This window comes from Tyto alba, unplaced genomic scaffold, assembly GCF_018691265.1.
Source record: "Tyto alba isolate M040663 unplaced genomic scaffold, T.alba_DEE_v4.0 Super-Scaffold_38, whole genome shotgun sequence".
NCBI classification, from domain to species: Eukaryota; Metazoa; Chordata; class Aves; order Strigiformes; family Tytonidae; genus Tyto; species Tyto alba.
In genome coordinates, this window is record NW_024881313.1 from 38,266,177 (window position 1) to 38,288,149 (window position 21,973).

Consider the following 21,973-nt stretch of genomic DNA (forward strand, 5'->3'; position numbering starts at 1 on the left):
TTCTAGGTTGGCTATTTTTAAACTTGCTAATTTTTATGTGATTATTCTTCCTGTCAACTCCCTTTTAAAAGCTGCCTTCTGTTAATGTTTAACAATTTGTATTTGGAAAGATCTGGATTATAACTTTTGGGCTTGTGCTGAGAAGAACTTTGTGAAGTAACACTGGTGTTTTCAAAAGTAAATTTTAGGGTAGTTACTTAACTAGAAAGACTATGTTTTTTTTTTTTTCTTTGCCATCTTTCTTGGGGGATAAGAATGAATGGCGCTTCACTGTCTTCAGTAAAGGATTAAATTGTTATCAAGAATTTTTCTTTTTTTTCTTTGCCTGAAAAAGATCTTCAGTATGATACGATAAAGTTCAGATAAGAGACATTTTTAGGTCTCTTCCTAAAGAATGCCCTAAAAATGGAAAATGAATAGGAACGTAAGAGGAAGTCTTTCACAGCTACCACTGTTTTGTCTTTTCATGGAGATGAAATTGTGTCAAAAGCTTGGTTTCTGTTACCTTCAAACCAAATTTTACATGTCATGCTTCCTTACAATAAATCTAAATGGATATGTGTATACTCATTAATATGGAAAAAAATCTCTACAAAACCCCTGTGGTTTAATAAGCTGTTTGAAAGACATTGGCTCACTATTTACTACTTGGTGACTTATCTTTTGATTCTCTTGTCATAATTTTCCATTTTTAAGCTTATCTGAACAATATACATGAAAACTTAATGATGTCACATCAGTCAAGAAGCTATCATTTGAGGGCTCTAAAGTTTCTTTTCTCTCCTGCATTTGACTCGGAAGTCATCTTCCTTCCCTTATGCTCGTTTCACTCAACTTACTTGTTGAATTAGATTTAACAGATATAAACACCTTTTCTCTCCCCACCCACCAAAACAACCTAAGGTTGTGTTGGATGCTAAATTATAATTTACGTGAGATAATAAAATGAACAGTATTTACGAGCACTTTCATCACATACAGAACTATTTTGAAAGATGCAGATTTCCTCAAAAATGCTGCTTTTTTGTAAAACCACTGCAAAGAGTGTTAGTTTGATGGGAAATCAGGCAGAGTAAGATACCAAAACAGTCATCTCCATGTAAGCTAGATTGACCTCAGATGCCTGTAGGAATCTAAAGCTGTTTTTTTAGGGCCCTGAGGTGTTCTCCCTGACCTTCAGCTGGTGGGAGAGAAGGGTGTGGATGTTCTGTAGAGCTTGTGTCTTACCTGCCTGCCCCACACACATTTCTTGGGTATCCTGTAACGCCTTAGATGGCACCAGCTTGCCCTAGAGTCAGGCAAGTGAATCAAGCCCAGGAGTAAATTCCCAGTATAACCAATGAGGTTTAGGTGGGCTGCTGGCTAAGTCTTTAAAGCATGCTCCTAATACTCTAGACTTTGGCGACCCTCACGACCAGGGCATTTTTTTGTTTTATCTCATGCCAACTTCTAATAATCTTTGAGACACCGTTGGGAACTCCAAAGACAGGGAGTGCAAATAGGTGATGTAGCACCTTCAGGACACCCTGCATTTGTGGAGTAGCAGCTGGAAGCCAGGCAGGATACAGTAGGGCAGCTCAAGATGCCTGGATGTTGGCAACTGAGTTTTCTCCCTAGGGCTGACCAGTAGCTGAGATGCCTGCCTCACTTGTGGATGTCTTTAATATATTCAATTTATGCATTTAAACTGAATCCCACCTTTGGCTTCCAGTACTGCAGCTGATCCTGGGAATGAATACTTACAGAATCTGTACAGAACCCACTGAGGCTGCTCGTCAAGGCATGTGTGTATGTGCACAGTCACTTGCAAAGTCAAGTTTGTGTAAATTGAGTTATCAAACGAATAGGTGAGGATGGATGGTGAAACACATAATTCAACAATCTGTCTTTTTGTACAGATTTTTTTAATGGTGGAACTTGGTTTGTACTTCCTGACAAAGATTCAGGATTCGAAGTAGGAAACAGCTAAAGATTTTAGCTAAGCAGCTTCTGGCTGAACTGTAAAATGCAATATATTAAAGCAGTTAGTCTTGCTTGGTGACATTTGTCTGATTACTTTAGGGAATGCATCTATGCAGCTTTTCTTTAATAAAATATTTGCTTCCTTTAGTGTTATACTTCAAGCTGAAATTAAAATGTGTTTCTTATACTCAAAAGAATACTCAGCTATTCAGTAGTTTATCATTACGAAAAATGTTCTTCAGATGTATAACCTTAAAATTATGTGAAAGACAGTCTTCAGTGTCAGCCTTTAGATTTTTTTTTTTACAATGGTTTGAACATGTTTAATTTTATTGATTAGATTTATAGAAAGATAAGTAGTTCATCTCCATCTGAACTTCTTTAGACCCGCTTGCTTTGGGGTTTTTTTAATAGATAATGTCAGGGATGAGAATTCTGTTTCTCTATCATATACGTCTAATGTAACAAATAAGGAGTGCAGTTAAGGTTTTTTTTTTATATATATATATATAAGTATTTGTCCTCACAGGGCTAAAATAATACCAAGAATTCTGACTATTTTGCTTATTCATCTGAGGTGCTTTCCCTGCTTATCACAAAAAAAGTGTCATTTGGAATAACTAGTCTTTACAGAAAGTAATCAGGCAGCAAATATGTCTTTGGCAGACTGCACTGACAAACTGGTCACAACAAAACTATGCAATGCCTAAAAATTGTTAAAAGTTGACCTATGGTGGTCAGTTTTACTTGAAATAGAAGTTTCAGATGGTAATCTTAATGTAAGCAAGCATCTGACCAATCCTAAAGTATTGTCAGCTTTCTTTGATTCATCAAGAATTTCTCTGGCATGAATGAGCTTGAAGCATTTATAAGCAACAATAGAGAGCTGGGCATGGAAAAGAGAGTGTAAATATTGTTAGAAAGTTCCAGTGAGAGGCCAGTGTAAAAAGAACGAACATAAATTAAAGCCCTGGTAGAAACTGGCAAGATGCAAAAGTAGAATAGAGTTAGGAGGGGGGGTGTGTGAATACAAGTCAAAAGTGCTGTGTTTAATGCTCGTTGACTAATTTTTCCCACTTCTAATCTTTTTTCTTACTCGAATAGGAGTAATAGTTGGGTTGAAAGGAGAATTTTGAGCTAAGGAATATGTTTTTCATGCACACATATTTTAAATAGGCCAAATCTATTCACACATGTGTCTAAGAAACTTTTCCTACTCTGAAGAAATTCATCTTGTTGAAATCCAGCAGAAAGGATAGAGACACCATCCCTTAATGTTTGGATTTGCGAAATACCGGAATTTCAATTTTCTTTACCCAGAGGGATCTCTTGTAGCATTTTATTGTAGACTTGTGTTGAAGGTAGTCATAAGGCACTAGGTTATAAATTGGCTACTTGTATTTTCAGATAGCACCACTATTTAATTTGATTCTTTTTTGTGAATAACTTTTAGAACCATCAGTTATTTAGCAAGTGTTCTAAGCACCACCTGAGTGCGTTAATCTTCTTTAATTGTCCTGTTTCCATGTTGATACTCAGATATGGAATCCCTAGCATGGGGTAGATGTTGACAGGAACCACTCCAGAATCATCTTCTTTTTCCTATATACTCCAATATCTGTTTTGAACTGCTGCTGAAAAGACGATGATGATTATTATTAGTTATTGGGTGAATGCATCTAGAGTATTGCACAAATATAGTTAGTGTCTTTAGGTCCCTGATTTGGAGTCAGGGAGGGGGGATAGTCAGCTTGTTCTTGGATGCTCCAGTTCAGTGGCTGTATTACTTGTTGGATGATGTTTTTCTTGAGCAATATATTCTGCTTCTCAGTAGAGCTGATCTGATAATGGTATCTTGTCTCTTTAGAGCAACTCCGTCATGCATGTGGCCATACCCAACCTGCTAGTAAGGAAAGTTGCGATACAAAATAAGTGCAATTCTTGTGAAAATGAGTATGTAAAGTACTACAAGATTAATGAGACTGTTGATCCTACAAATGCTTGCATGGGCTTAACTTTGCTTCCATTGTCATACAAAATCTGTCAGGTGACAGCATAAAGAAAACAATAGGAGGCAAAGAAAAGTAACCAACCTCTTGGTCAATGAGAAGTTTTGTGTAATAATTTCTTGCTTTGTTATTTAGCAATGTAGTTTACTGAGGAATACGTCCTTATTAGAACTTAGAGGAGTCCTAGGTTGTGTTACCAGTTCAAATGCTTTGAGTTCTTCCCTTTGTGTACAAAAGCTATTTAAAACTTAAGGCTGTTTTGCTATTGCTGCTAGATTTATTTTTTTTTTTCCATATTGAGGGTATTGTTGGTTTAAGGTGTCTTTCAAGCTCTGCTTTCTTGCTCAAAACTAAATAGCTTTTTTGTTTTTAAAAAAAGTTTGTAATGTGTGGTGCCATGCCTAGTTACTAAATTCAAACAAACTAACCACTTTGATCTGCTAAATGAAGGATAAAATAAATTGTGAGGACTCTTTTATTTTGATTTTACAAATTATTTCTAAATGTTACCAGCTTATTAGAAGTGGTTCATTTCTAAGTCTCTTTGGTGTTCCAAAACAGGTATTTTTCTAATCAACACTTAATTTTTTTTTGCTGTGAATTAAGTAACTTTGAGCTAATTATTGAACAGTTGACAGTAATATAAAAATATAAACATTTCAAATGAACAGGGCTGATGTTGCATTACCTTTGAGCAAAAGTGGTATATGTGCACTTACCACACAAGCAGGTCCTGCTGGCTTGATTAAAGTTTATGTGAAAGCACAGCCTGTGTGAAAGCATTCACAGGGTGCTTCTATGTGTAATAATTGACAAACCAATCATTTCAATGCTCAACTATGTAGAGACACAATTAAGAACTAATAGTTTATTGGGGGGGGAGGGAGGAGGGAAATACGGACATGCTCAACTGAAAATGCATTTTTAAAGCATTGATGCTGTTCAGAATTATATTAGAGCAATAGTATGATATTAGCTGGTGCATATGTTTTGTCTTTTTTTGCATCTGCAATGGGTTTGTTTTTCTGTAATTCTGAACACAAGCAATCTAATAGCAATGTACATATTTTAGAGAAAACACCTGTTTTTCTTAGTTTTAGAGAAGCTTCGTAATACAAGGAAGATGTCAGCTAATTATGAAATGTATGAAGTTGTAGACTTACCAATTTAACATGTTTCATTTGTAAATCAAAACGTTTAAGCTATGGGGTGCCACCCTATGAAGTATATGCTTAAGACTGGATTCAGTAGAGCATTTGAACACCTCTGTGACTGCAAGCACATGAATAAACCCATTTAAACCAGTTATTCATCTGCTTAAAGTTGTGCATGTGTTCTAACACTTTGGCTGGATTGAGACTCAGAGGGGAGTGGGAGGATTCTCTTCTCTAACCATTTATCTTTGTAATAGTGTATGCAAGCAGGTTATGTGTATAGTTTTCTTTTTGTTTTTAAGGAGAACTTACTGTAGTTTTCAAAGTACCTTGAATTCTAAAGAAAATTTAGAGCCCTCTTTTAGGCATCCTTGTTCTGCATACAACTTGATTAATATTAATTTTAAACTTGTATTTAATAAAACATAGACACAGTTTTGTCTGAAAATGTATTACAATTTATTTCTGCCATTTTTGTGTAAAATTTACAGAAACAGTGTTACATCGTGCGCTCCAAAGGTAATGTCTCATTCCTCTAAGGCTGTGTCCTTTCCTTTTCTTTCTGTTTTTATCTTTCTTGTTTTTCTGATCATATTGTTATGTGCATTGAATCCTTTGTTAGGACTGAGATTCTTGGGGGGGTGGGTGGTGCTTTTATCAAAAAGATGCTTTTCTCTTCAGCAGTATCTTAGGCCAATTTATTTTACACTTGAGTGAAGAAAGGTATTTGTCTTTCTGTAAATAACTTGAATAATAAATATATAAGGCAGACTTTGAATGTTTTAAATCATAAAAGTACTGTATAGTAGTGTTTTAATAAAATACTATTTTGGGGGAGGAACTCATCATGACTATAGGATTCTATAGTGCAAAGGCATTAAGTAGGTTTTCTCCTGATTAAGTTTTGAAGCCAAAGCAAATGTTCAAGGATTGAAAGGCAGAACATGTGTAGCAAACTTTGTGGTCTTTTAAAGTACACATTTGCAGAATAAATGTCATGTTACAACCCTAACATTGAGGAAAACTTTCAAAAGCACAAACGAGGAGATGGGTTTCTGCTTCCCTTAGGAAGTCTCTTAAGCCACCTAACTCTTCATCACGCATCTGAAAAGTTTTCGTTTTGGATAATGCTTTCCCTTGTCTTTTTACTTCATGAACAAGTAAATAAGAATCTTGTCCATTTTATCTATCAAATTCCCACTGTCATGGAAGAAACCTCTATGTGGGTTTTAATGCAACAACTGTCCCTTCCTTTGCTTATTGAGGACTAGTCTAAAGAAAGTACATGGCTAGGTAATTTGCTTAATTGGTCTTCAAGTGCTCTGCAGCATGGCAAGAGCACCTTACTACAGGATTCATATCAAGTGTCTTTGAACCTATTGCTGTTTATAGCTAATTTTAAGCATAAAGTCTTATTATTGGTTTCATTGAAGTAACCCACTTCGATATTTTTTTTTTTCACTGCTTTAAATCAGCTTTATAATTAAGCCTGCTTAAACTGTTTATCTAATAGCAGGTTTTTAATGCAGCTAACTTTTACCTATAGAACTTCAAAAGCTGTAAGAATTTTTCTGTTTGTAGCAATATGCTGTATTAGCAAGGGAAAAAGTAAAGAACACCCCCTACTTTTGAGAAATTAAATGTTATCTTGATAGCATTTATTTCCCTGTTTTAAACCAAAGAAGTTTATAGTATTTAGTGTTACAGAAGTGGAAGGTCTGGTTGGCATTTGGAGCTTAAAAAAAAAAAAAGAGTGTAAACACTCCTGACTCACAGTTCCCATCTTTTGGCATTTGTTCCAGCACTGCAGTGTTTTGTGACCTAATAGTTCAAAACTTGAGTGAAGATACGTGCTTAAAAAGTAGTATTTTATTGTATCAGTGGAAAACTGACTTCATTGTACCACATCTGTGTTATTGTAAAATTAGAAAAAGCATCTGTGATTGATTGATTATTTTGAGAGAGGGGAGTTCATTGGAAGAAGGCTAGAAAGACAAAATAGTGCCTGGGGAGGAGAGAGGAAGAATGTTTTCAAATACTAAAATAACTTTAAATGCAAATAATCTTCTTGGTTGGTTGGTTGGGTTTTTTTTTTTTCCCTACCCCAATATATAAGATGAATGCAGGTTCTGATGTTCCTTATTGAATTTGTCTGCATAGCAAGGTTTCCTGTGCAACATTATGCAGGCTTACTTGTAGAAATAATTTCCTTTCTTTTTTGGAAAGGGATATAGAGAGATACCAGATCATAGCATTATCATCAGAGAGGTGAATCTTAAAATGTAATTGTATATGCACAGCCTTGAATATTCCAATTTGAAGGCAACTCAGAAATTTGGCGTAACTCCAAACGCCTTTTATGATAGCCTACAAAATGTAATGCAGTTGCATTTCTCCTTCAGGCTAGAAACAGCTAAATGTGGGAAGCTGAAAAATAGGGAGAAAGTCTGTGTTTGTCACAGAAGTAAAGTGTAGGGTAGCATATAATGTCTGCTTGTTTTGTGCTGCTGTTGCTTTGGGGAAGCCTGTGAGCTTATGAGCTGAAGTGCTGTAGTCTTGACGGTTAAAGATAGAATTATTGCTTTGTATTCTGAGTCATGAGGCCAGTCAAGTAAATGGAGAGTAAGAAAGAAGCAGAGGAGGGAGGAAACAAAGAATCTAGCTCATATGATAACTCTCTTCTTTTTTTAAACAAACTGACTTTAAAGTGACCTTGTAATGTAAGAACCTAACAATTTCAGAAACACTTAAATTCCATTAGTTAACCCAATATTTATTGCCAAATCGTATCTTCTCTGTGATTAAAAATGTTAGTTATATTTGAATGTGTATTTAAAGATGCTTATTATGAAATTGTTTATTGCATGCATAAAATGATACTTGGTACATTCAAGTGTGCAGTTAGCTAAATTTCAAACAAATTTAATGTAAAAGTTTAAAAAAGCCTATGTGTATAATCTGTGAAGTTTTTTTAATTCCATGTATGTAACTGGATTTTTTCACTATTTTTTGTCTTACCTTCACCTCTTTTCTTTTTTCTGTGCCATTCTCCTCTTTTACTTCATCTGAATCCCTGATTTTTATTTTTTTTTTTTACCATCTTACCATCTTGCTGTTTGTCAAACAGAACAACAAAACCTGCTCCTCATCTTGATGGGTAAGAATCCTTTATAGTTTCTCCAATGATGGCTAAAATTTGAAGGTTGTAAGTCTTAACATGTTATGTTGACTAGTCGACAACAATGAGGAAACAAAATCCTCTTTCTGTGAAAGATTATACAATAGAACAAGATGGAAGACAAAAGATTCCGTTCTATAAAAATTTCAAGTTGCAGCTTGTTTCCTAAAACTGGTCAAAAACTTGGAAGGTCTTAAATCCTAACATTATTTCTTTAAAACTGGTTGCTGCCCGTAGACCATAAATCAGTGAGTTGAGATGTCAGGTTTAATATATTTGGATGGTACTTTCTTTTGTGGCAAGTTTTTTATCCCCCAAATATATTAGTTCCTGGAAGTATAACTTAAGGGGCAAATGGAAGGAGGAAGGAGAAATGTGATATGATAGAACAAAACTAAGGATTCCTTAATTAGATCTGTCCTTGCAATGCCAGTGGGAATTTCTGTGCTGAGTTTGTATAGACCTATGATTTCTTCTTTGGTGAAAACTGTGCTTTTTTTGTCACTTTTATATATGGACTCTTGATCTTTCTATTGTGCAAAATTTAAAAAAGAGAAGGATGGATTAGAAATAATTGTCTGGTTACCCTGCCCATGTAGAAGAGAGTAGAATGACATCAAGTATTTATCTCGAGTATAACTGGAGTGGACATCTGTTGCATGTTGCATGGAATCTTAACATTGTTCTAAAAGTAATTAAAAAATATTATTTTTAAGCTTAATGCATTTTAAGAGGCAGATGATGCCAGTGAAGCTGAATGTTTCTATTTCAGGATGACTTTTTAAATCTGAAATTCATTGGAAAATAATTACAGCAATATATAAACGTTTGTACTCTCAAAATATTTTATTTCTGCAGTGTACATGTTGTCTTTGGACTGGTTATTTCTGGTTTTGAAGTAATAGAACAAATAGAAAATCTGAAAACTGATACTGCAAGTAGGCCCTATGCAGATGTGCGAATTATTGACTGTGGGGTGCTTGTGACAAAATTGGCAAAAGATGGTAAGCATACGTATATCTGAAGTTAATTAAATGTTGATATTGTTTTCAGAGAGTAAAGATTATGCTAACATCTAAAAGTCATTACTGTGAATCTCTAGAATCTTAATTAATTCTTACAGGCCTTTAAAACTTAGATCTTGGTGTAGGTGAGGAAGGCACAGCAAGGGAAAAAGGTTTTCTGACCTAAACTGTTGTGCACTAGAAAATGTACGCCTGCTTCTTGTTCTCCTTAATTAATGTTTGAGGTTAATGTGACATACTCAAAGTAATTAGAAGTTATTTTCTGAGTTTGAAAGATGGAGACACAAACATATGCTTTTCTTGGAGTTGAATTTTGTGCAGTTTCCAAAAGTTTATTTTAAGATCATGTAATGTTAATATATGCGGTATATGTAGTCAACATAGTTTTCATTTTCATGAGAATTCATAGGGAATAAATTATCTTAAATATATATTTGGACAGTTGCTGTAAATTAGTGGAGTGTTGTAAGTTTGCATTTTCTACTCATTTTTACTTAAGGATAACATGATTATATCTCTTGAGAAACTCAAGAGGATAGATACTGTAAAAGTGTGAGGATGCAGAAAGGGGAGAAGGACAAAGTTTTAGTAATAAGAAATATGCAACTGAGGCTGCAACTAACTCTTTCTTAAACTTTTTGTAACTTGTGCATTGCTTTCTAAATAAACTATATTATTTTTTTTTACCATAAATGGTCTTTGCTTATCTGTGTATTCTATTTTAAAGCAAAGGTATGAATTAAGCGTTACAACCTAAAATATATTTTTCAGAGGATAAACGAGAGGGAATCCTACTTACTAAAATTACAGTTTTTCCTTAGCCTTTCTTTATATTAGGTTGGCACAAGTTAATGTTCAACTTCCACTACAAACTTGCTGTGTATTAATTTAAAAATTTTTTGGCTTTGCAATGATACGACTTCTTAGATGGTGGAAGATGTGTGTGGCAGTTCTTACAGCTTATTTCATAGCAACTAAAAGAATTCTTTTACAGCTATCTTCGCTAGACAGTATTTGTATCATTTTATTGGTATAGGTTTAGAAGGGACACAATTATATGACACTTTTTATTGTACTTTAATGCATCTCATTATGAAAAAAGTTCAGAGCTCCTCTGAAGCAGTACATGAGTGTATTTATACGTGTATAAAATTGTATATTTTGTGCTGTATATATGCACACTGCACACACATGCACGTGTACACAACGTAAATTTAAAATATCTGTTTTAAGCTTTGGAGAAGAAGAAGAAAGTATGTTCTGACTCAGAAGCTTCAGACTCCTCCTCTAGTGCATCAAGCTCATCAGAAACTTCATCTGAAAGTGAAGCCGAAAATGAAAGAAGCAGAAGAAGAAAGCGGAAAAGAAGAGGTAAAACCAAGCAATCAAGAAAACGAAGAAAGGAAGAGAGGAAGAAAGAGGATCCAAGGTGCAAGAGAACCTCAAGCCAAAGACGGTGACTAGTCTCTTAAATTAAAGAATTTCAGAGAAATTTGAGAAATTCAATTTTTTTGTCCATGAAGTACTCAATCAATTAATATGAAAATGCTTTTATTTAAGTTTGGATTTTGATGCTTGATTTTATAAGCAAATGAAACCAACCAACCAAATAAGAAAAACCCTAAAGCTGAGCTTGTTGTGTAGATTTTTTCCATGAAAGACTTTAAGATCTTTGTAGATAGAAGCTAGAGCAACTTGGAAATGTGTAAGTCTCATCATGTTAAAGTATTTGGTACTGGGTATACCTGTGTTAAAATGGAGTTTTAGTCAAATCATAGATCTTTGATAAATACTTGATTGTACTTTTGAAATACTTCACGAGAAACGGCAAATTAAAAGCAAAATTATTTGCTGTAAAGCAAGAACTGAACCTTCTTTCCAATAATAAAGCACCATCCTTCTTTTAACCTAAAATGGGTTGTTAATGAAAGATGGTTGGGTTGTTAAGCCATCTTCAAGTTCGATACGTCATGTGGGATTGTTTTGGAATTTGCTTTGGAAAGCGATGTTTATTAGTTGAGAGTTAATTTTGATTTATCAACTGTTTTTTCCCCATAGCAGCCTTTCGGACAAGAGCGATATAACAGAAAAAGCAGTCGATGTTAGCACAAAGAGAGACAAACCTGTGGTACGTCCTGAAGAAATTCCCCCAGTGCCTGAAAACAGATTTTTGCTAAGAAGAGATGTGCCTGTTGTCAATGTAGAGCCTGAACCGTAAGGAACACTGAGCTTTCTTATTATGCTGACTTGATGGAAACTATGCCTAAAATTTTTCTGCTTACTACTAGTAATACCAAATGATGGCTATAATGTCAGAATTTCTAAATGAGGCAATTTAATTGTCCCTTCTACAGTTTTCTGTGCAATATTCCTTACAACCTGTGTCAGGGTTTTTCAGTGAGATCTAATGAATTAGTTTCATTGGTCCTTAAGGATCATGCACATTATGATCTTAAACTCAATTACAGATGATGGAAAAAAAAGAATTCCAGAAGAAATTTTGCAATGTAAAGCACAGCAGTATTTGATTGCAAGGGAAACATGGGATTAGGAGAGGTGGTTTTTCATCTTTCGTAGACCAAAGAAGAAACTTTGGTTCAAAAATCAGTCAACTGGAATTTTATGACCCATCTGTAATTTTTTTTGAGAATAGGAGAAAATACTCCTTTCTATAAAAAGGAAGTAACGAGTTCACAAGTTACTTTCAGTTTGTGTTTTGCACCTCTACTAAATTGCAGTTAGGTTCTTTTTCTATCTAGTTTCTTTGCTTTTGGACTCAGATGAGCTAATACATTACATTGCCAGATGTCTCTAAAATGAGTTTGGTGTTTTTTTTTTTTTTCCTTTCTTTCAGTTAATGGTATAGTCTCATGTAAGCCTTTTCTTGAAGCATTACTCATGTTTTCAAAGCCTTAGTAACCGCTGCTCCTTGATATTGCACAAACTATAAGGAGAAGTGCTGAATTACCTCTTGTTGCTTAAGAAAGAAGCAAGGCTTTAGAACCCGTGGGTCATCGTGAATTGCCATTCCCAGCGCCAAGACACTGTTGTGTAACTGCTGAGATCCTGAAACTCTTCTTTCCGTATTGTCTTGGTGCTGTGTGCACCAGACACAAGTTAACCTCTTTAGAAAAGCCACCTCCCACTTCTGGCAGAGTACTTTGCAAGTTCATTGTTAGGGTTTATTTACATGTAGAGAGGTCAGGCTACATGTTTGGTTGAAAACACGCGTATGTTGATTTGCCTTTCATTGCAGAACTGTGCATGTCTTGCTTTATTTCTTGGAGAATTCACTGAATTCATTTATTTTGAGATGTCAGAACTAAGAATAAGTTCAATATTTTGGATGATTAACTTAAATTTGGTTTAAGTTAATTTTTTGGGTTTTTTCCATGTAAGCTCATATTTTATTAATATATGTAGGAAGCTGCTTGACTCTACGCCGGTTCTGACGGACCAGAAACCATCAGTCTCTAAATCTGGACGAAAAATTAAAGGAAGAGGCACAATAGTATGTGGCAATTTTTTTTTATTATATTTCTTTCCTCTCACCCAGAGTATCTTCTCTGACCTTGAGCTTTGAATTTCTTTGGCAGCTTTGTGTGACACACTTAACTATTGTTGATACGTTGTAGATTCTAGCTTAGAAGGTTGAAATACCCTTGTCAGGTAGTTCTTTTTATAACGCTTTTTTTCCATCCTTCTTGTTATTGTCTTTTTACTTAAAGATTGTTTGGGAGAACAAATGCTTACACTTCTCAGCTACGAGAAGTCTTCAAATGTAACAATAAAATTATTTCTTTTTAAAGATTGAAATTAATTCAGCCAGATTTGTCCCACACGAACCACAAGATCTAAAGTGATGAGAAGTGATGAGAGCTTTTATACTTCTCCACTCATTGGATTTCCTTGTTGTTTCTCTTAAGCGTTAGGACTGTAATGTGTAGCAGTAGACAAAACTGTTCTACGCTGTCCGAAGTGTATACAGCCCTTTCTGATGTGTATTGCTTGTCCCCCTGAGTTCTGGTATCTGCATCTTCTGATGGCTGTGCATACATTGCTGAGAAACAACAGTGTTTTGTTGGCAACTTTGGCAGAATCACATTTCTTGTTCTCTGTTTTGACATTTTAAATCAACCTTTTGTTTCCTTTTTCTTTAGCTACTTAATGTAGTTTGTCAAATTTCATCAGCTGTCCTGGCTGAGATCAAGTTTGTGTAATTTCATAGATGACACCACATGGGCAAGAAGTTACTATGTTGCAGTACTGGTAGTGAAGCATTTTTACAAATGGGCAGACTCAATCCTTTCTTTTTTTATTACCTTTCAGTCAAGACTGCCACTGTTTATGCAGATTTCATTTCTACTTCAAATCTTTGTTGTATCCTGAAGACTTTGGCTTTTGCCTCAGTTCTGCTGTACTCAAGCAAAGGTTTTCTTGTCTTCTCTAATTACCCACAACACAGGTCTCAAAACACTGCACAGCTATACTGTTGCTTTTCAGTCAGTAGAAGAGGGAGAAAGTAAGAAAAGCTTTTGTAATTGTGCACTTGATTCTGGTGTAATTGTAGCATACTATGACTAAGCATATTCTTCCCCTTTAGAATTATTTAGCAGGTGACATTTAGGTAACCATAAACCAAACAAAGGCTTGGTGCAAAATTTTTTTTTCAAGTGGAAGTCCTCAGGAAAAAAAAAAGTTTATATATGGAGATCAAGATCTGTGTAGTTGAAGACACTTTTCATTAGCATCGTCTTAACTGAGGCTCCTCTGAGCATGATTTTCTTATGTGATAGCCATTGGATTTGAGAAATATTTTTCTATTGATCCCCATGATACAGCCATTTTAACCCACAAATTTAATGGCTTAGATGGCTAGCATGGACCAAGGTATTGGAGTGTTTGAGCCTCCCCTGAGAACCAACCCTTATTTGCCAGCCTTGACATTAAAACTGATAGCTGTCTTTGCTGCATCTGGCAGTTTTCATTTGTATTTGACACTTGTGTTAGCCACTAAAGGAAGCCTTTTAAATGGAATGTTTTGAAACATTTATGTAAATAAATAAAAAAAAAAAATCTTAAAATAACTTAAAACTGCGTGGAATTGGCGTTTGCCAGGGATTTGTGTGTCTGTCTTGTTTTTCGTAATTTCAGCACTTTCTTGGCAAAATTAAGAATGAAGACCAGTTAATATTGGAAATAGTTTAGGGCTAGAAATTAATTGGAGAAACGCATTTTTCTGCCATCTCTAATAGTCTGATTAGCAACAGTTTTCTATCAAAGTGATGTTTTTCAAAATACTTGCTTAGTTTCAAATCCTCTTTGGTTCTGAGAGACTCCTCGGTATAATCCGAGAGGACTAGGGAGGTCCATGAAACCTTTGCAACCTATCATATGCCATTCATCTGTAAAAGCTTTATTTTTTTTAAGTTGTCATTGCTTCAGCTCAAAGGATGGGGAAGCTCCAAATCTTTATGGCAGGTTATCTGTATTTTTTTTAGATATAAATAGGATGTTTTAAAGACTTCTGCCTGTAATTAAGTGAATAAACCAATACACGGATCTTTGTGGTTTTATTCCGGGGGGCAATTTTTTGTTTTCACATATTGCTTGTTTTTATAAGTGGCTCCAAATAATTGAGTAAAATCCAGATGTTTTTCTTTGAGTCAAGGAGCATCGAATTTCCTCACAGAATTTACCTAAGTGTGTATCCAGCTGGGTAATGGAAAATAATGAGTTAGCAATATTAAAGTTTTTTCTCTACTGCACAAATAGCTCTTATTGCCTACTTAAATGCTGTGCCTGAGCATAATTTTTTAAGTGTGAAGCTTCATTACACTTCTGTGATTTTTTTTTTTTTTTTTTTTTTTTTTTTTTGCTTGAAAGGTGTCTTAAACTGTATTCCTATTTCTGAAGAGTTTACTTTTTAAATAGGGCTTGTCTTTACTCATACAAGCAGTTAAGTGTCTGCTAACTGAAGTGAAACATCTGTGCTTGAGTATGGTGGAAAAAAAAAAAGTTGGTTATCTGCAATAATTGTATTATTCCAAAAGGTGTTACCTAAAGGGAATCTATGACTTCTTCCTTGATTTTTCCTTTTATATTTTGAGAAAATGGGTTAGCTGCTGGCCCCTCTCAAGCTTTGTGAAACGCTGTCAGAGTAAGAAAAGTCACAGCTATGTAATCCAGTCTCATATGGGGATAGATGCATACCAAAAGTGGGTATTTTTGGCACAGAATCTAGAATTTCTGTTTTCTTCATGGACTTTGCATGGATAATGTTATCTGACTTGCGTTACAAAGATGCATGCAAAATCTGTGTAACAGGCACCATAGCTTTTCTATATTATTCAGGCTCTTTTAAAGAAAAATACATTATGCAGCTACCTTTCTTTGTTTTCACAGCGATATCACACCCCGCCTCGATCACGATCGTGTTCTGAATCTGATGATGATGAGAGCAGTGAGACCCCTCCTCACTGGAAAGAGGAAATGCAGAGATTACGAACGTACAGACCACCTAGTGGAGAAAAGTGGAGTAAAGGCGATAAGTAAGATCCAAACTACAGATTTAAATGTCTTTGTTTTTTTACACAAGCTTGAATTGATTGTGAGGATGTATCATGTCATTCATGCTTGAATCAAAAAAGTAAATATTTTTGTGATTAACATATTGTATTTAAATTCCAAAAAGAGAAGTGGAAAACTTTCTTTTCTACTCTGCTGTTGTGACACCAGATAAACACGCTCAAAGGTGTCAGAAGGTCAGAAGAGTGGTTTCTGATGGTGCCATCTTGGATGCTTATTTAAGAAGTAACTAACAGACCTGTTCAGTTTCCTGTTGCTTTCCATAGAGCTGGTCATGTCAGATTTCCTTTAGCTTTTGACTTGGTTACATGGTTTCTTCAGATACCAAATAAGACAACTGAATCCTATATTGGTTTAGTTACGTGTTCTTTCTGCAGTTGCAGCCTGTGATGGAAGCCAGCTCTCCAGAATTTCTGATGACTTGGTACTAAACATGAGCTTCTATCAAATTATGATAGAGAAACCTCAAAAGGAAAACTTAAGGATATTTTATATGTAATAATTATTGAATAGCTGTGAATGTTTCTGATAGTATTCTTTTAGCTGGTAGACTGCAATACAGCAATAAACTGAACACAGTATATAAAAGGAACTAAATAAGGTTATGTTTTAAAATTTGTATCTAAACATGGCTTAAAAATCCTATATTTGTAGAGGTCAAAGTCCTGTGGACTAGGGTAGTTAAAACATTAAATCTCTTTACACAGGTTCTACAATATGCAAAATTTGCAGATGTTGGCTGATTCATTTCTTACAGAAGTAGCTCTCTTGATAGTGATATAATTCTGTATCTTAAGAGTGTAACAAGCTCATTTAAAACACAGTTGTCTGGTAGTAAAGGGTGTGGGGGGGGTGTGAATTTTTTAAAAATTTAATTGCATTGAAGGTGGGGAAAGGAAAATACTTAGTTTATCTGAAGTTTTTAAAGTATTTTTATTAAGTGTGGGGCTTGTTTGTTTTCTAGGTTGAGTGACCCATGTACAAGCAGATGGGATGAAAAAAACGCATCCCGGAGATCGAGATCTTGGTCACGTAACGGTTATTCAGATCTAAGTACTGTGAGATATTCTAGCCATCACAAAAAGCACAGGAAAGAGAAAAAGAAGGTGAAACATAAAAAGAAATCTAAAAAGCAGAAGCATTTCAAGAAGCACAAGCAAACGAAAAAAAAGAAAGCATCAGCCTCTTCAGATGTAGAATCCTCTCATTCCTTCGTCAGGAGGACAAAATCATCTTGTGATCGTGAGAGGAAGTCTCGTTCTTCTTCATTATCTTCCAGACGTTCATCCAGAAGAGACTGGTCTAAATCTGATAAGGAAGACCAAAGCTCATCAACTTTGTCAAGCAGAGGGACTCGTTCGTACTACAGATCCAGATCCAGGTCTAAATCAAGATCTTATTCCCGAAGAAGTTCTAGATCAAGATCAGCCTCTAAATCATCACGTTCTCGAAGCAGGTCAAGGTCAAGTTCTAACCCTAGGCATCAAAAGACGGTTTCCAATTCTCCCCGAAATATTTCAACACGATTAAATGAAAATAAGTTGAACAAGACTTCTGAGCCTGTAAGAGCCGTTATACTCCCAAGCGATAAAATTGTCATACCACCAGTTGTCCCAGAAAACCTCCCTGTTATACCCTTAAGTGATAGCCCACCACCTTCAAGGTGGAAACCTGGGCAGAAACCATGGAAGCCATCTTATGAACGCATTCAGGAAATGAAAGCTAAAACAACCCATTTAATACCCCCACAAATGAATTTCAATTTAGTAGTCATTAAAGAGGCTAACACTTCTTCCACCTATCATAAGCGACAAAGGAGCTCAGATAGCGATCGAAGCGGTTATTCCAAATATCGTAGTGACAGAAGCTCCGATAGTTGGCTGAGATCAAGAAGCAGATCCTCTCAAAGTAGGTCATACTCAAGATCTTACACGAGATCTAGGAGTCCGTCTAGCTCTAGGACAAAATCTCGTTCTTCTGGCAGATCACCATCACTGAGTAAATACCACAGTGACAGGTCAGGTTATAGTGAGTCAACATCTTATTATTCCCTCAGTGATGATGATAGACACAGAAACAAAAGAAAATCTGCATCCAGTGATCAAAATGCTCAGTCTCTTAAATTGAGGCAAGAAACGAGCTCTGAAAGTACTCTCCCTTATAAGTGTACAAAAGACTATGATGAGTCTTCTCAAGGATTGAAAGAGAGTGACAGTTTATCATCTTCAGACTTCTCTACTGACAGCGAGCGTTCTGCCAAAATAAAAGTAGCCCAAGAAAAAGAAGGCCGTTTTCAATTAGAAGGAGATACTCAGAAACAGGATAAAAATAGTTTAAGTTCTGAGAGAGGGGGGGAGAAATCCAAATGTGAACAGGATTCTGATCGTGCTAAAAAGAAAGCAGCTAAAGAGAAATCCTCTGAGCAGCCTAGAGGTGGTGCAAAAACTAAACGAAAATCCTATTCGGGTAGTAAATGGGACTCTGAATCAAACTCTGAAAGAGGAGAAGCAAGGCATAATAGAGGAGATTCCAGACCCTCCTCTAGTAAAGAAGAAGGAGAGGCCACATCGGGATCTGATACAGAGATTAGTGTTACCAAAAGGATAAAAAAACAATCAAATTCTTCAGAAGGCTTTCTGGATTCTGATTGTACATGGAAGACAAGCAAACCGTTGTCGTCTTCGGAATCTGAGAGTTCTTGTTCTAGCTCAACAAACGTTAGAGGAAAGTCAAAAAAACACAAACATGGATCAAAAAAAACTCCTAAAAAATCACATTCCAAAAAATCAAAAGAAAAGTCAAAAGGGAAAAAGGAGAAGAAGCACAAAGTTCAGAAAAGAAAAGAAATGTTTCATTGGCAGCCCCCCCTGGAGTTTGGCGAAGAAGATGACGATGAGATAAATGAAAAGCCAGTCACCAAGGATGATAAAAAAGAAAAGCAGCTTACCAGGGATGTAAAGGATAAAAAACAAGTTTATGAAAAGGATGAAATAGTCAAAGATAAAATGGGAGTTGGTGAAAAGTCTTCTACAGGTGAAAACCTTCCAGGTAACAACACTACGTGTAATGCCTCACCAGATCCCAGTAACCTTAACAAAGATTGCATTGAGACAGATGCTTCAACCAGTATTTTAAACTCAGGAATGAATGTGACTGTTTCCAAGAATGAGATTAAACAAGATGAAGAAAGTAACCAGAATGGATTAGAAGATGTTATTCAGACAGATGACAACATGGAGATTTGTACTCCAGATCGTAACTCACCAGGGAAGGTTGATGTGGAAGTTTTGTCTCCTGTCATTCTCACTACTAAACCTCAGGCTTTAAGTGCTAGTATAAACAAAGATTTACAGGTTGAGACCCCTGAACAAGATGCTGTCAAACTAGGAAACAATATTATAGACTTCATTAGTATTAAAGAAGAAAAAGAAATGGGAAGGCAAGAAAATAACTCTGTCCCTGTATCCGGTGCTAAAGACTGTAGTTTAAAAAGTGAAATTACTGAAAATACACAAAGCAATATAATAGATAATAAGTGGAAGCCTTTGCAAGGTGTTGGTAACTTACAACCAGCAACAATTAACACTGCCGCAGAAGTTAAGAACGTAGCTTCAGCCCCAGAGCCTAAACCAGCAGGTTTAAGAATTGAAATAAAGGCTAAAAATAAAGTAAGGCCTGGCTCTCTGTTTGACGAAGTTAGAAAAACAGCACGGCTAAATCGAAGGCCAAGGAACCAAGAAAGTTCCAGTGAGGAGGAGTCTCCAAGTAGAGATGACAATAGCCCCTCCAGGAGTCTCAGTAGGTCACGAAGTAAATCTGAATCTAAATCCAGACGCAGAACAAGGTCCATATCCTACAGCCACTCAAGAAGTCGATCCCGAAGTTCGACATATTCATATCGGTAAGAACTTTGTGCGATTCCCACAGCCTACTGTGTTAACTTGAAAGTTCTGATATTTTTAAGGCATGTTTTTCAACTTGTGTTTTCCTTTTAAACAGCCCGGTATCATTTGATGAGTATGGAATAAATCTTTAGCTTAAAAGATAAAGCTTTATAATGCTTTGGCTTCCTGTTTTCTGCTGCTCTTCAGTTACGTCCTGTTACGTGGTTTTCAAAGTTGTTCATCAATTGTAGGTCAAGAAGCTATACAAGAAGCCGAAGCAGAGGTTGGTATAGTAGAGATTGGTCAAGAAGTCGAAGTAGTTCTTACCACAGTTACAAGAGTCGTAGGTGAGTTCCTCTGATTGGAGATAGTGCTGGGGGGGGTATTACAAAACCAGTCAATGAGGCGCAGCGGTCCGATGCGTGAGTCGCTGAGCCAGGTGGAAATGTGCTTCTCTAGGCATACTGCAGTCTGAAGTATTCGACTTGAAACGTGCAAGTTAGATCTCCAAATGTCCTGTTTCTGAAAAATAATTTTGTTTAATGTTTGGTAGTGTGGATAAGGAATTCTGAGCAAATGATGTTCCTCTCCTTTTGTTCCCCTCTCCCCCTGTTCTCTGCAGCACTTGTTTCTGATTAAAGTGCCTCTGTGTTTTTGTTTTTGTCAGTTGGACCTATAGTAGAAGTAGATCCAGAAGTAGTTCCTATGGTCATCACAGTCGATCCAGGTACGGTTTATATTATATACAAACTCTGCAATAAATGTACTTATGAGAAAAATATCTTAGTACAAGAATATCTCCTTTATCTACGGTACTTAAAAATATACTATTGTGATAGCGACTTCAATCAAAGCAAAATCAACATAAGACACTTTTAAAAGCTGAAAATAACCAAATCATTCTGGCATTACAGTTGCAGATGATGATGTGAGCTTAGTTATACTGAACACATTTCCCTTTATTGTTAAAATTGAGTTATAAACTGAGTCACTTCGTTACTTGCTTTCAGGAGTATTAGCAAACAAAATTTTTACTGCATCTACAAATAGTATAGAATGTCAGGCTCATATAAGCTGGGGTGAGTTGGCTGGGAGAGGGAATTGCTGCTCGGGCATCAATCAGTGAGTGGTGAGCAATTACATTGTGCATCACTTGCCTTTTCTTGGGTTTTGTTTCTTTTTCTCATTCGTATCACATTCCTTTTCATTACAGTTATTATTTTATTCTTGTTGGGTTTATTATTATTTTTTATTTTAGGTATTAAACTGTTCTTTCCTCAACCCATAAGTTTTAATCCCTTTTTTTTTTTCCTTCCTGATTCTCCTCCCCATCAAACTGGGAGGCAGGAGGAGTGAGCATGCAGCTGTGTGGTGGCTAGTGGCTGACTGGGGTTAAACCAGACACTTGTTCTTGTATTTAAACTTTTATAAAATGCAGAATTACTGTTTGCCACATTATTCAAAAGCAATTTCTATATAGCCACTTATCTCTGTGTGTAAATGTCTTTAAAGCATGCATTTAAAATACATAGTGTTTTAGACAAGAAATTGTAAATTTAAAATTACTTTTTTTTCCCCTTTAAAGTAGATCATACACGTATGATAGTTACTACAGCAGAAGTCGAAGTAGGAGGAGTGACAGCTATCGAAGATCGAGAAGTTATGATAGGCGATCCAGGTACGTTTTTGCTAGCGTGACTTTGACACTGTGTTTATGCAAAAAAAAAAATTGCTAAATATATACTTACAATATTTGTGAAGGCTAATGTTTTTTCCCCCAAGCATAAAAAAATGCACTGTTACCAAAAGTAATAATTAAAATCAGTTCAAATTAATGTAAGTGTGTGATTGAGGAAATCGGAATTTCTGACATACTAAATTTGAGGATGGGAAAGAAACGGGGATAAGAAAGATTGAGAAAGCTCCAGTTCATTGTATGTATATATTCAAAATAAGCATGTTTGGGGTTTTTTAATAATTCTAAATGTTTCTTAAAAACTACAGTGAACTAGCTCTCAAGATGCCAGTAGAGTGCCCTGTTACAGATTAAAAGCTACCTGGTATGCGAAGAATTCCATTGGATGGTAAAGTCTTTTTGGTTAGACTGCAAAAGTGAATTGAAAAAAAAAAATCTGGAAGGGAAGTAAGAAATTCCAATGCTATCCAGAATTAA

At 35.7% G+C, this 21,973-nt stretch overlaps 1 protein-coding gene across 7 annotated transcripts in view; it reads left to right on the forward strand.

The window, feature by feature from the left end:
* Window positions 1-21,973, forward strand: part of NKTR (natural killer cell triggering receptor) — a 43,246-nt gene that overhangs the window by 17,565 nt on the left and 3,708 nt on the right. For 3 of the 7 annotated variants that reach the window (XM_042801852.1, XM_042801853.1, XM_033011418.2), the window contains 10 exons: window positions 8,253-8,282; window positions 9,162-9,307; window positions 10,562-10,784; window positions 11,387-11,542; window positions 12,752-12,839; window positions 15,734-15,879; window positions 16,881-19,817; window positions 20,052-20,147; window positions 20,468-20,527; window positions 21,386-21,478. In XM_042801852.1, the coding sequence (XP_042657786.1) occupies window positions 8,253-8,282; window positions 9,162-9,307; window positions 10,562-10,784; window positions 11,387-11,542; window positions 12,752-12,839; window positions 15,734-15,879; window positions 16,881-19,817; window positions 20,052-20,147; window positions 20,468-20,527; window positions 21,386-21,478 (3,975 nt within the window). Of the gene's footprint in view, window positions 1-5,625; window positions 5,645-8,252; window positions 8,283-9,161; window positions 9,308-10,561; window positions 10,785-11,386; window positions 11,543-12,751; window positions 12,840-15,733; window positions 15,880-16,880; window positions 19,818-20,051; window positions 20,148-20,467; window positions 20,528-21,385; window positions 21,479-21,973 lie in introns of those variants that run through there. The other 4 variants (XM_042801858.1, XM_042801855.1, XM_042801856.1 and 1 more) reach the window with 4 other exon arrangements.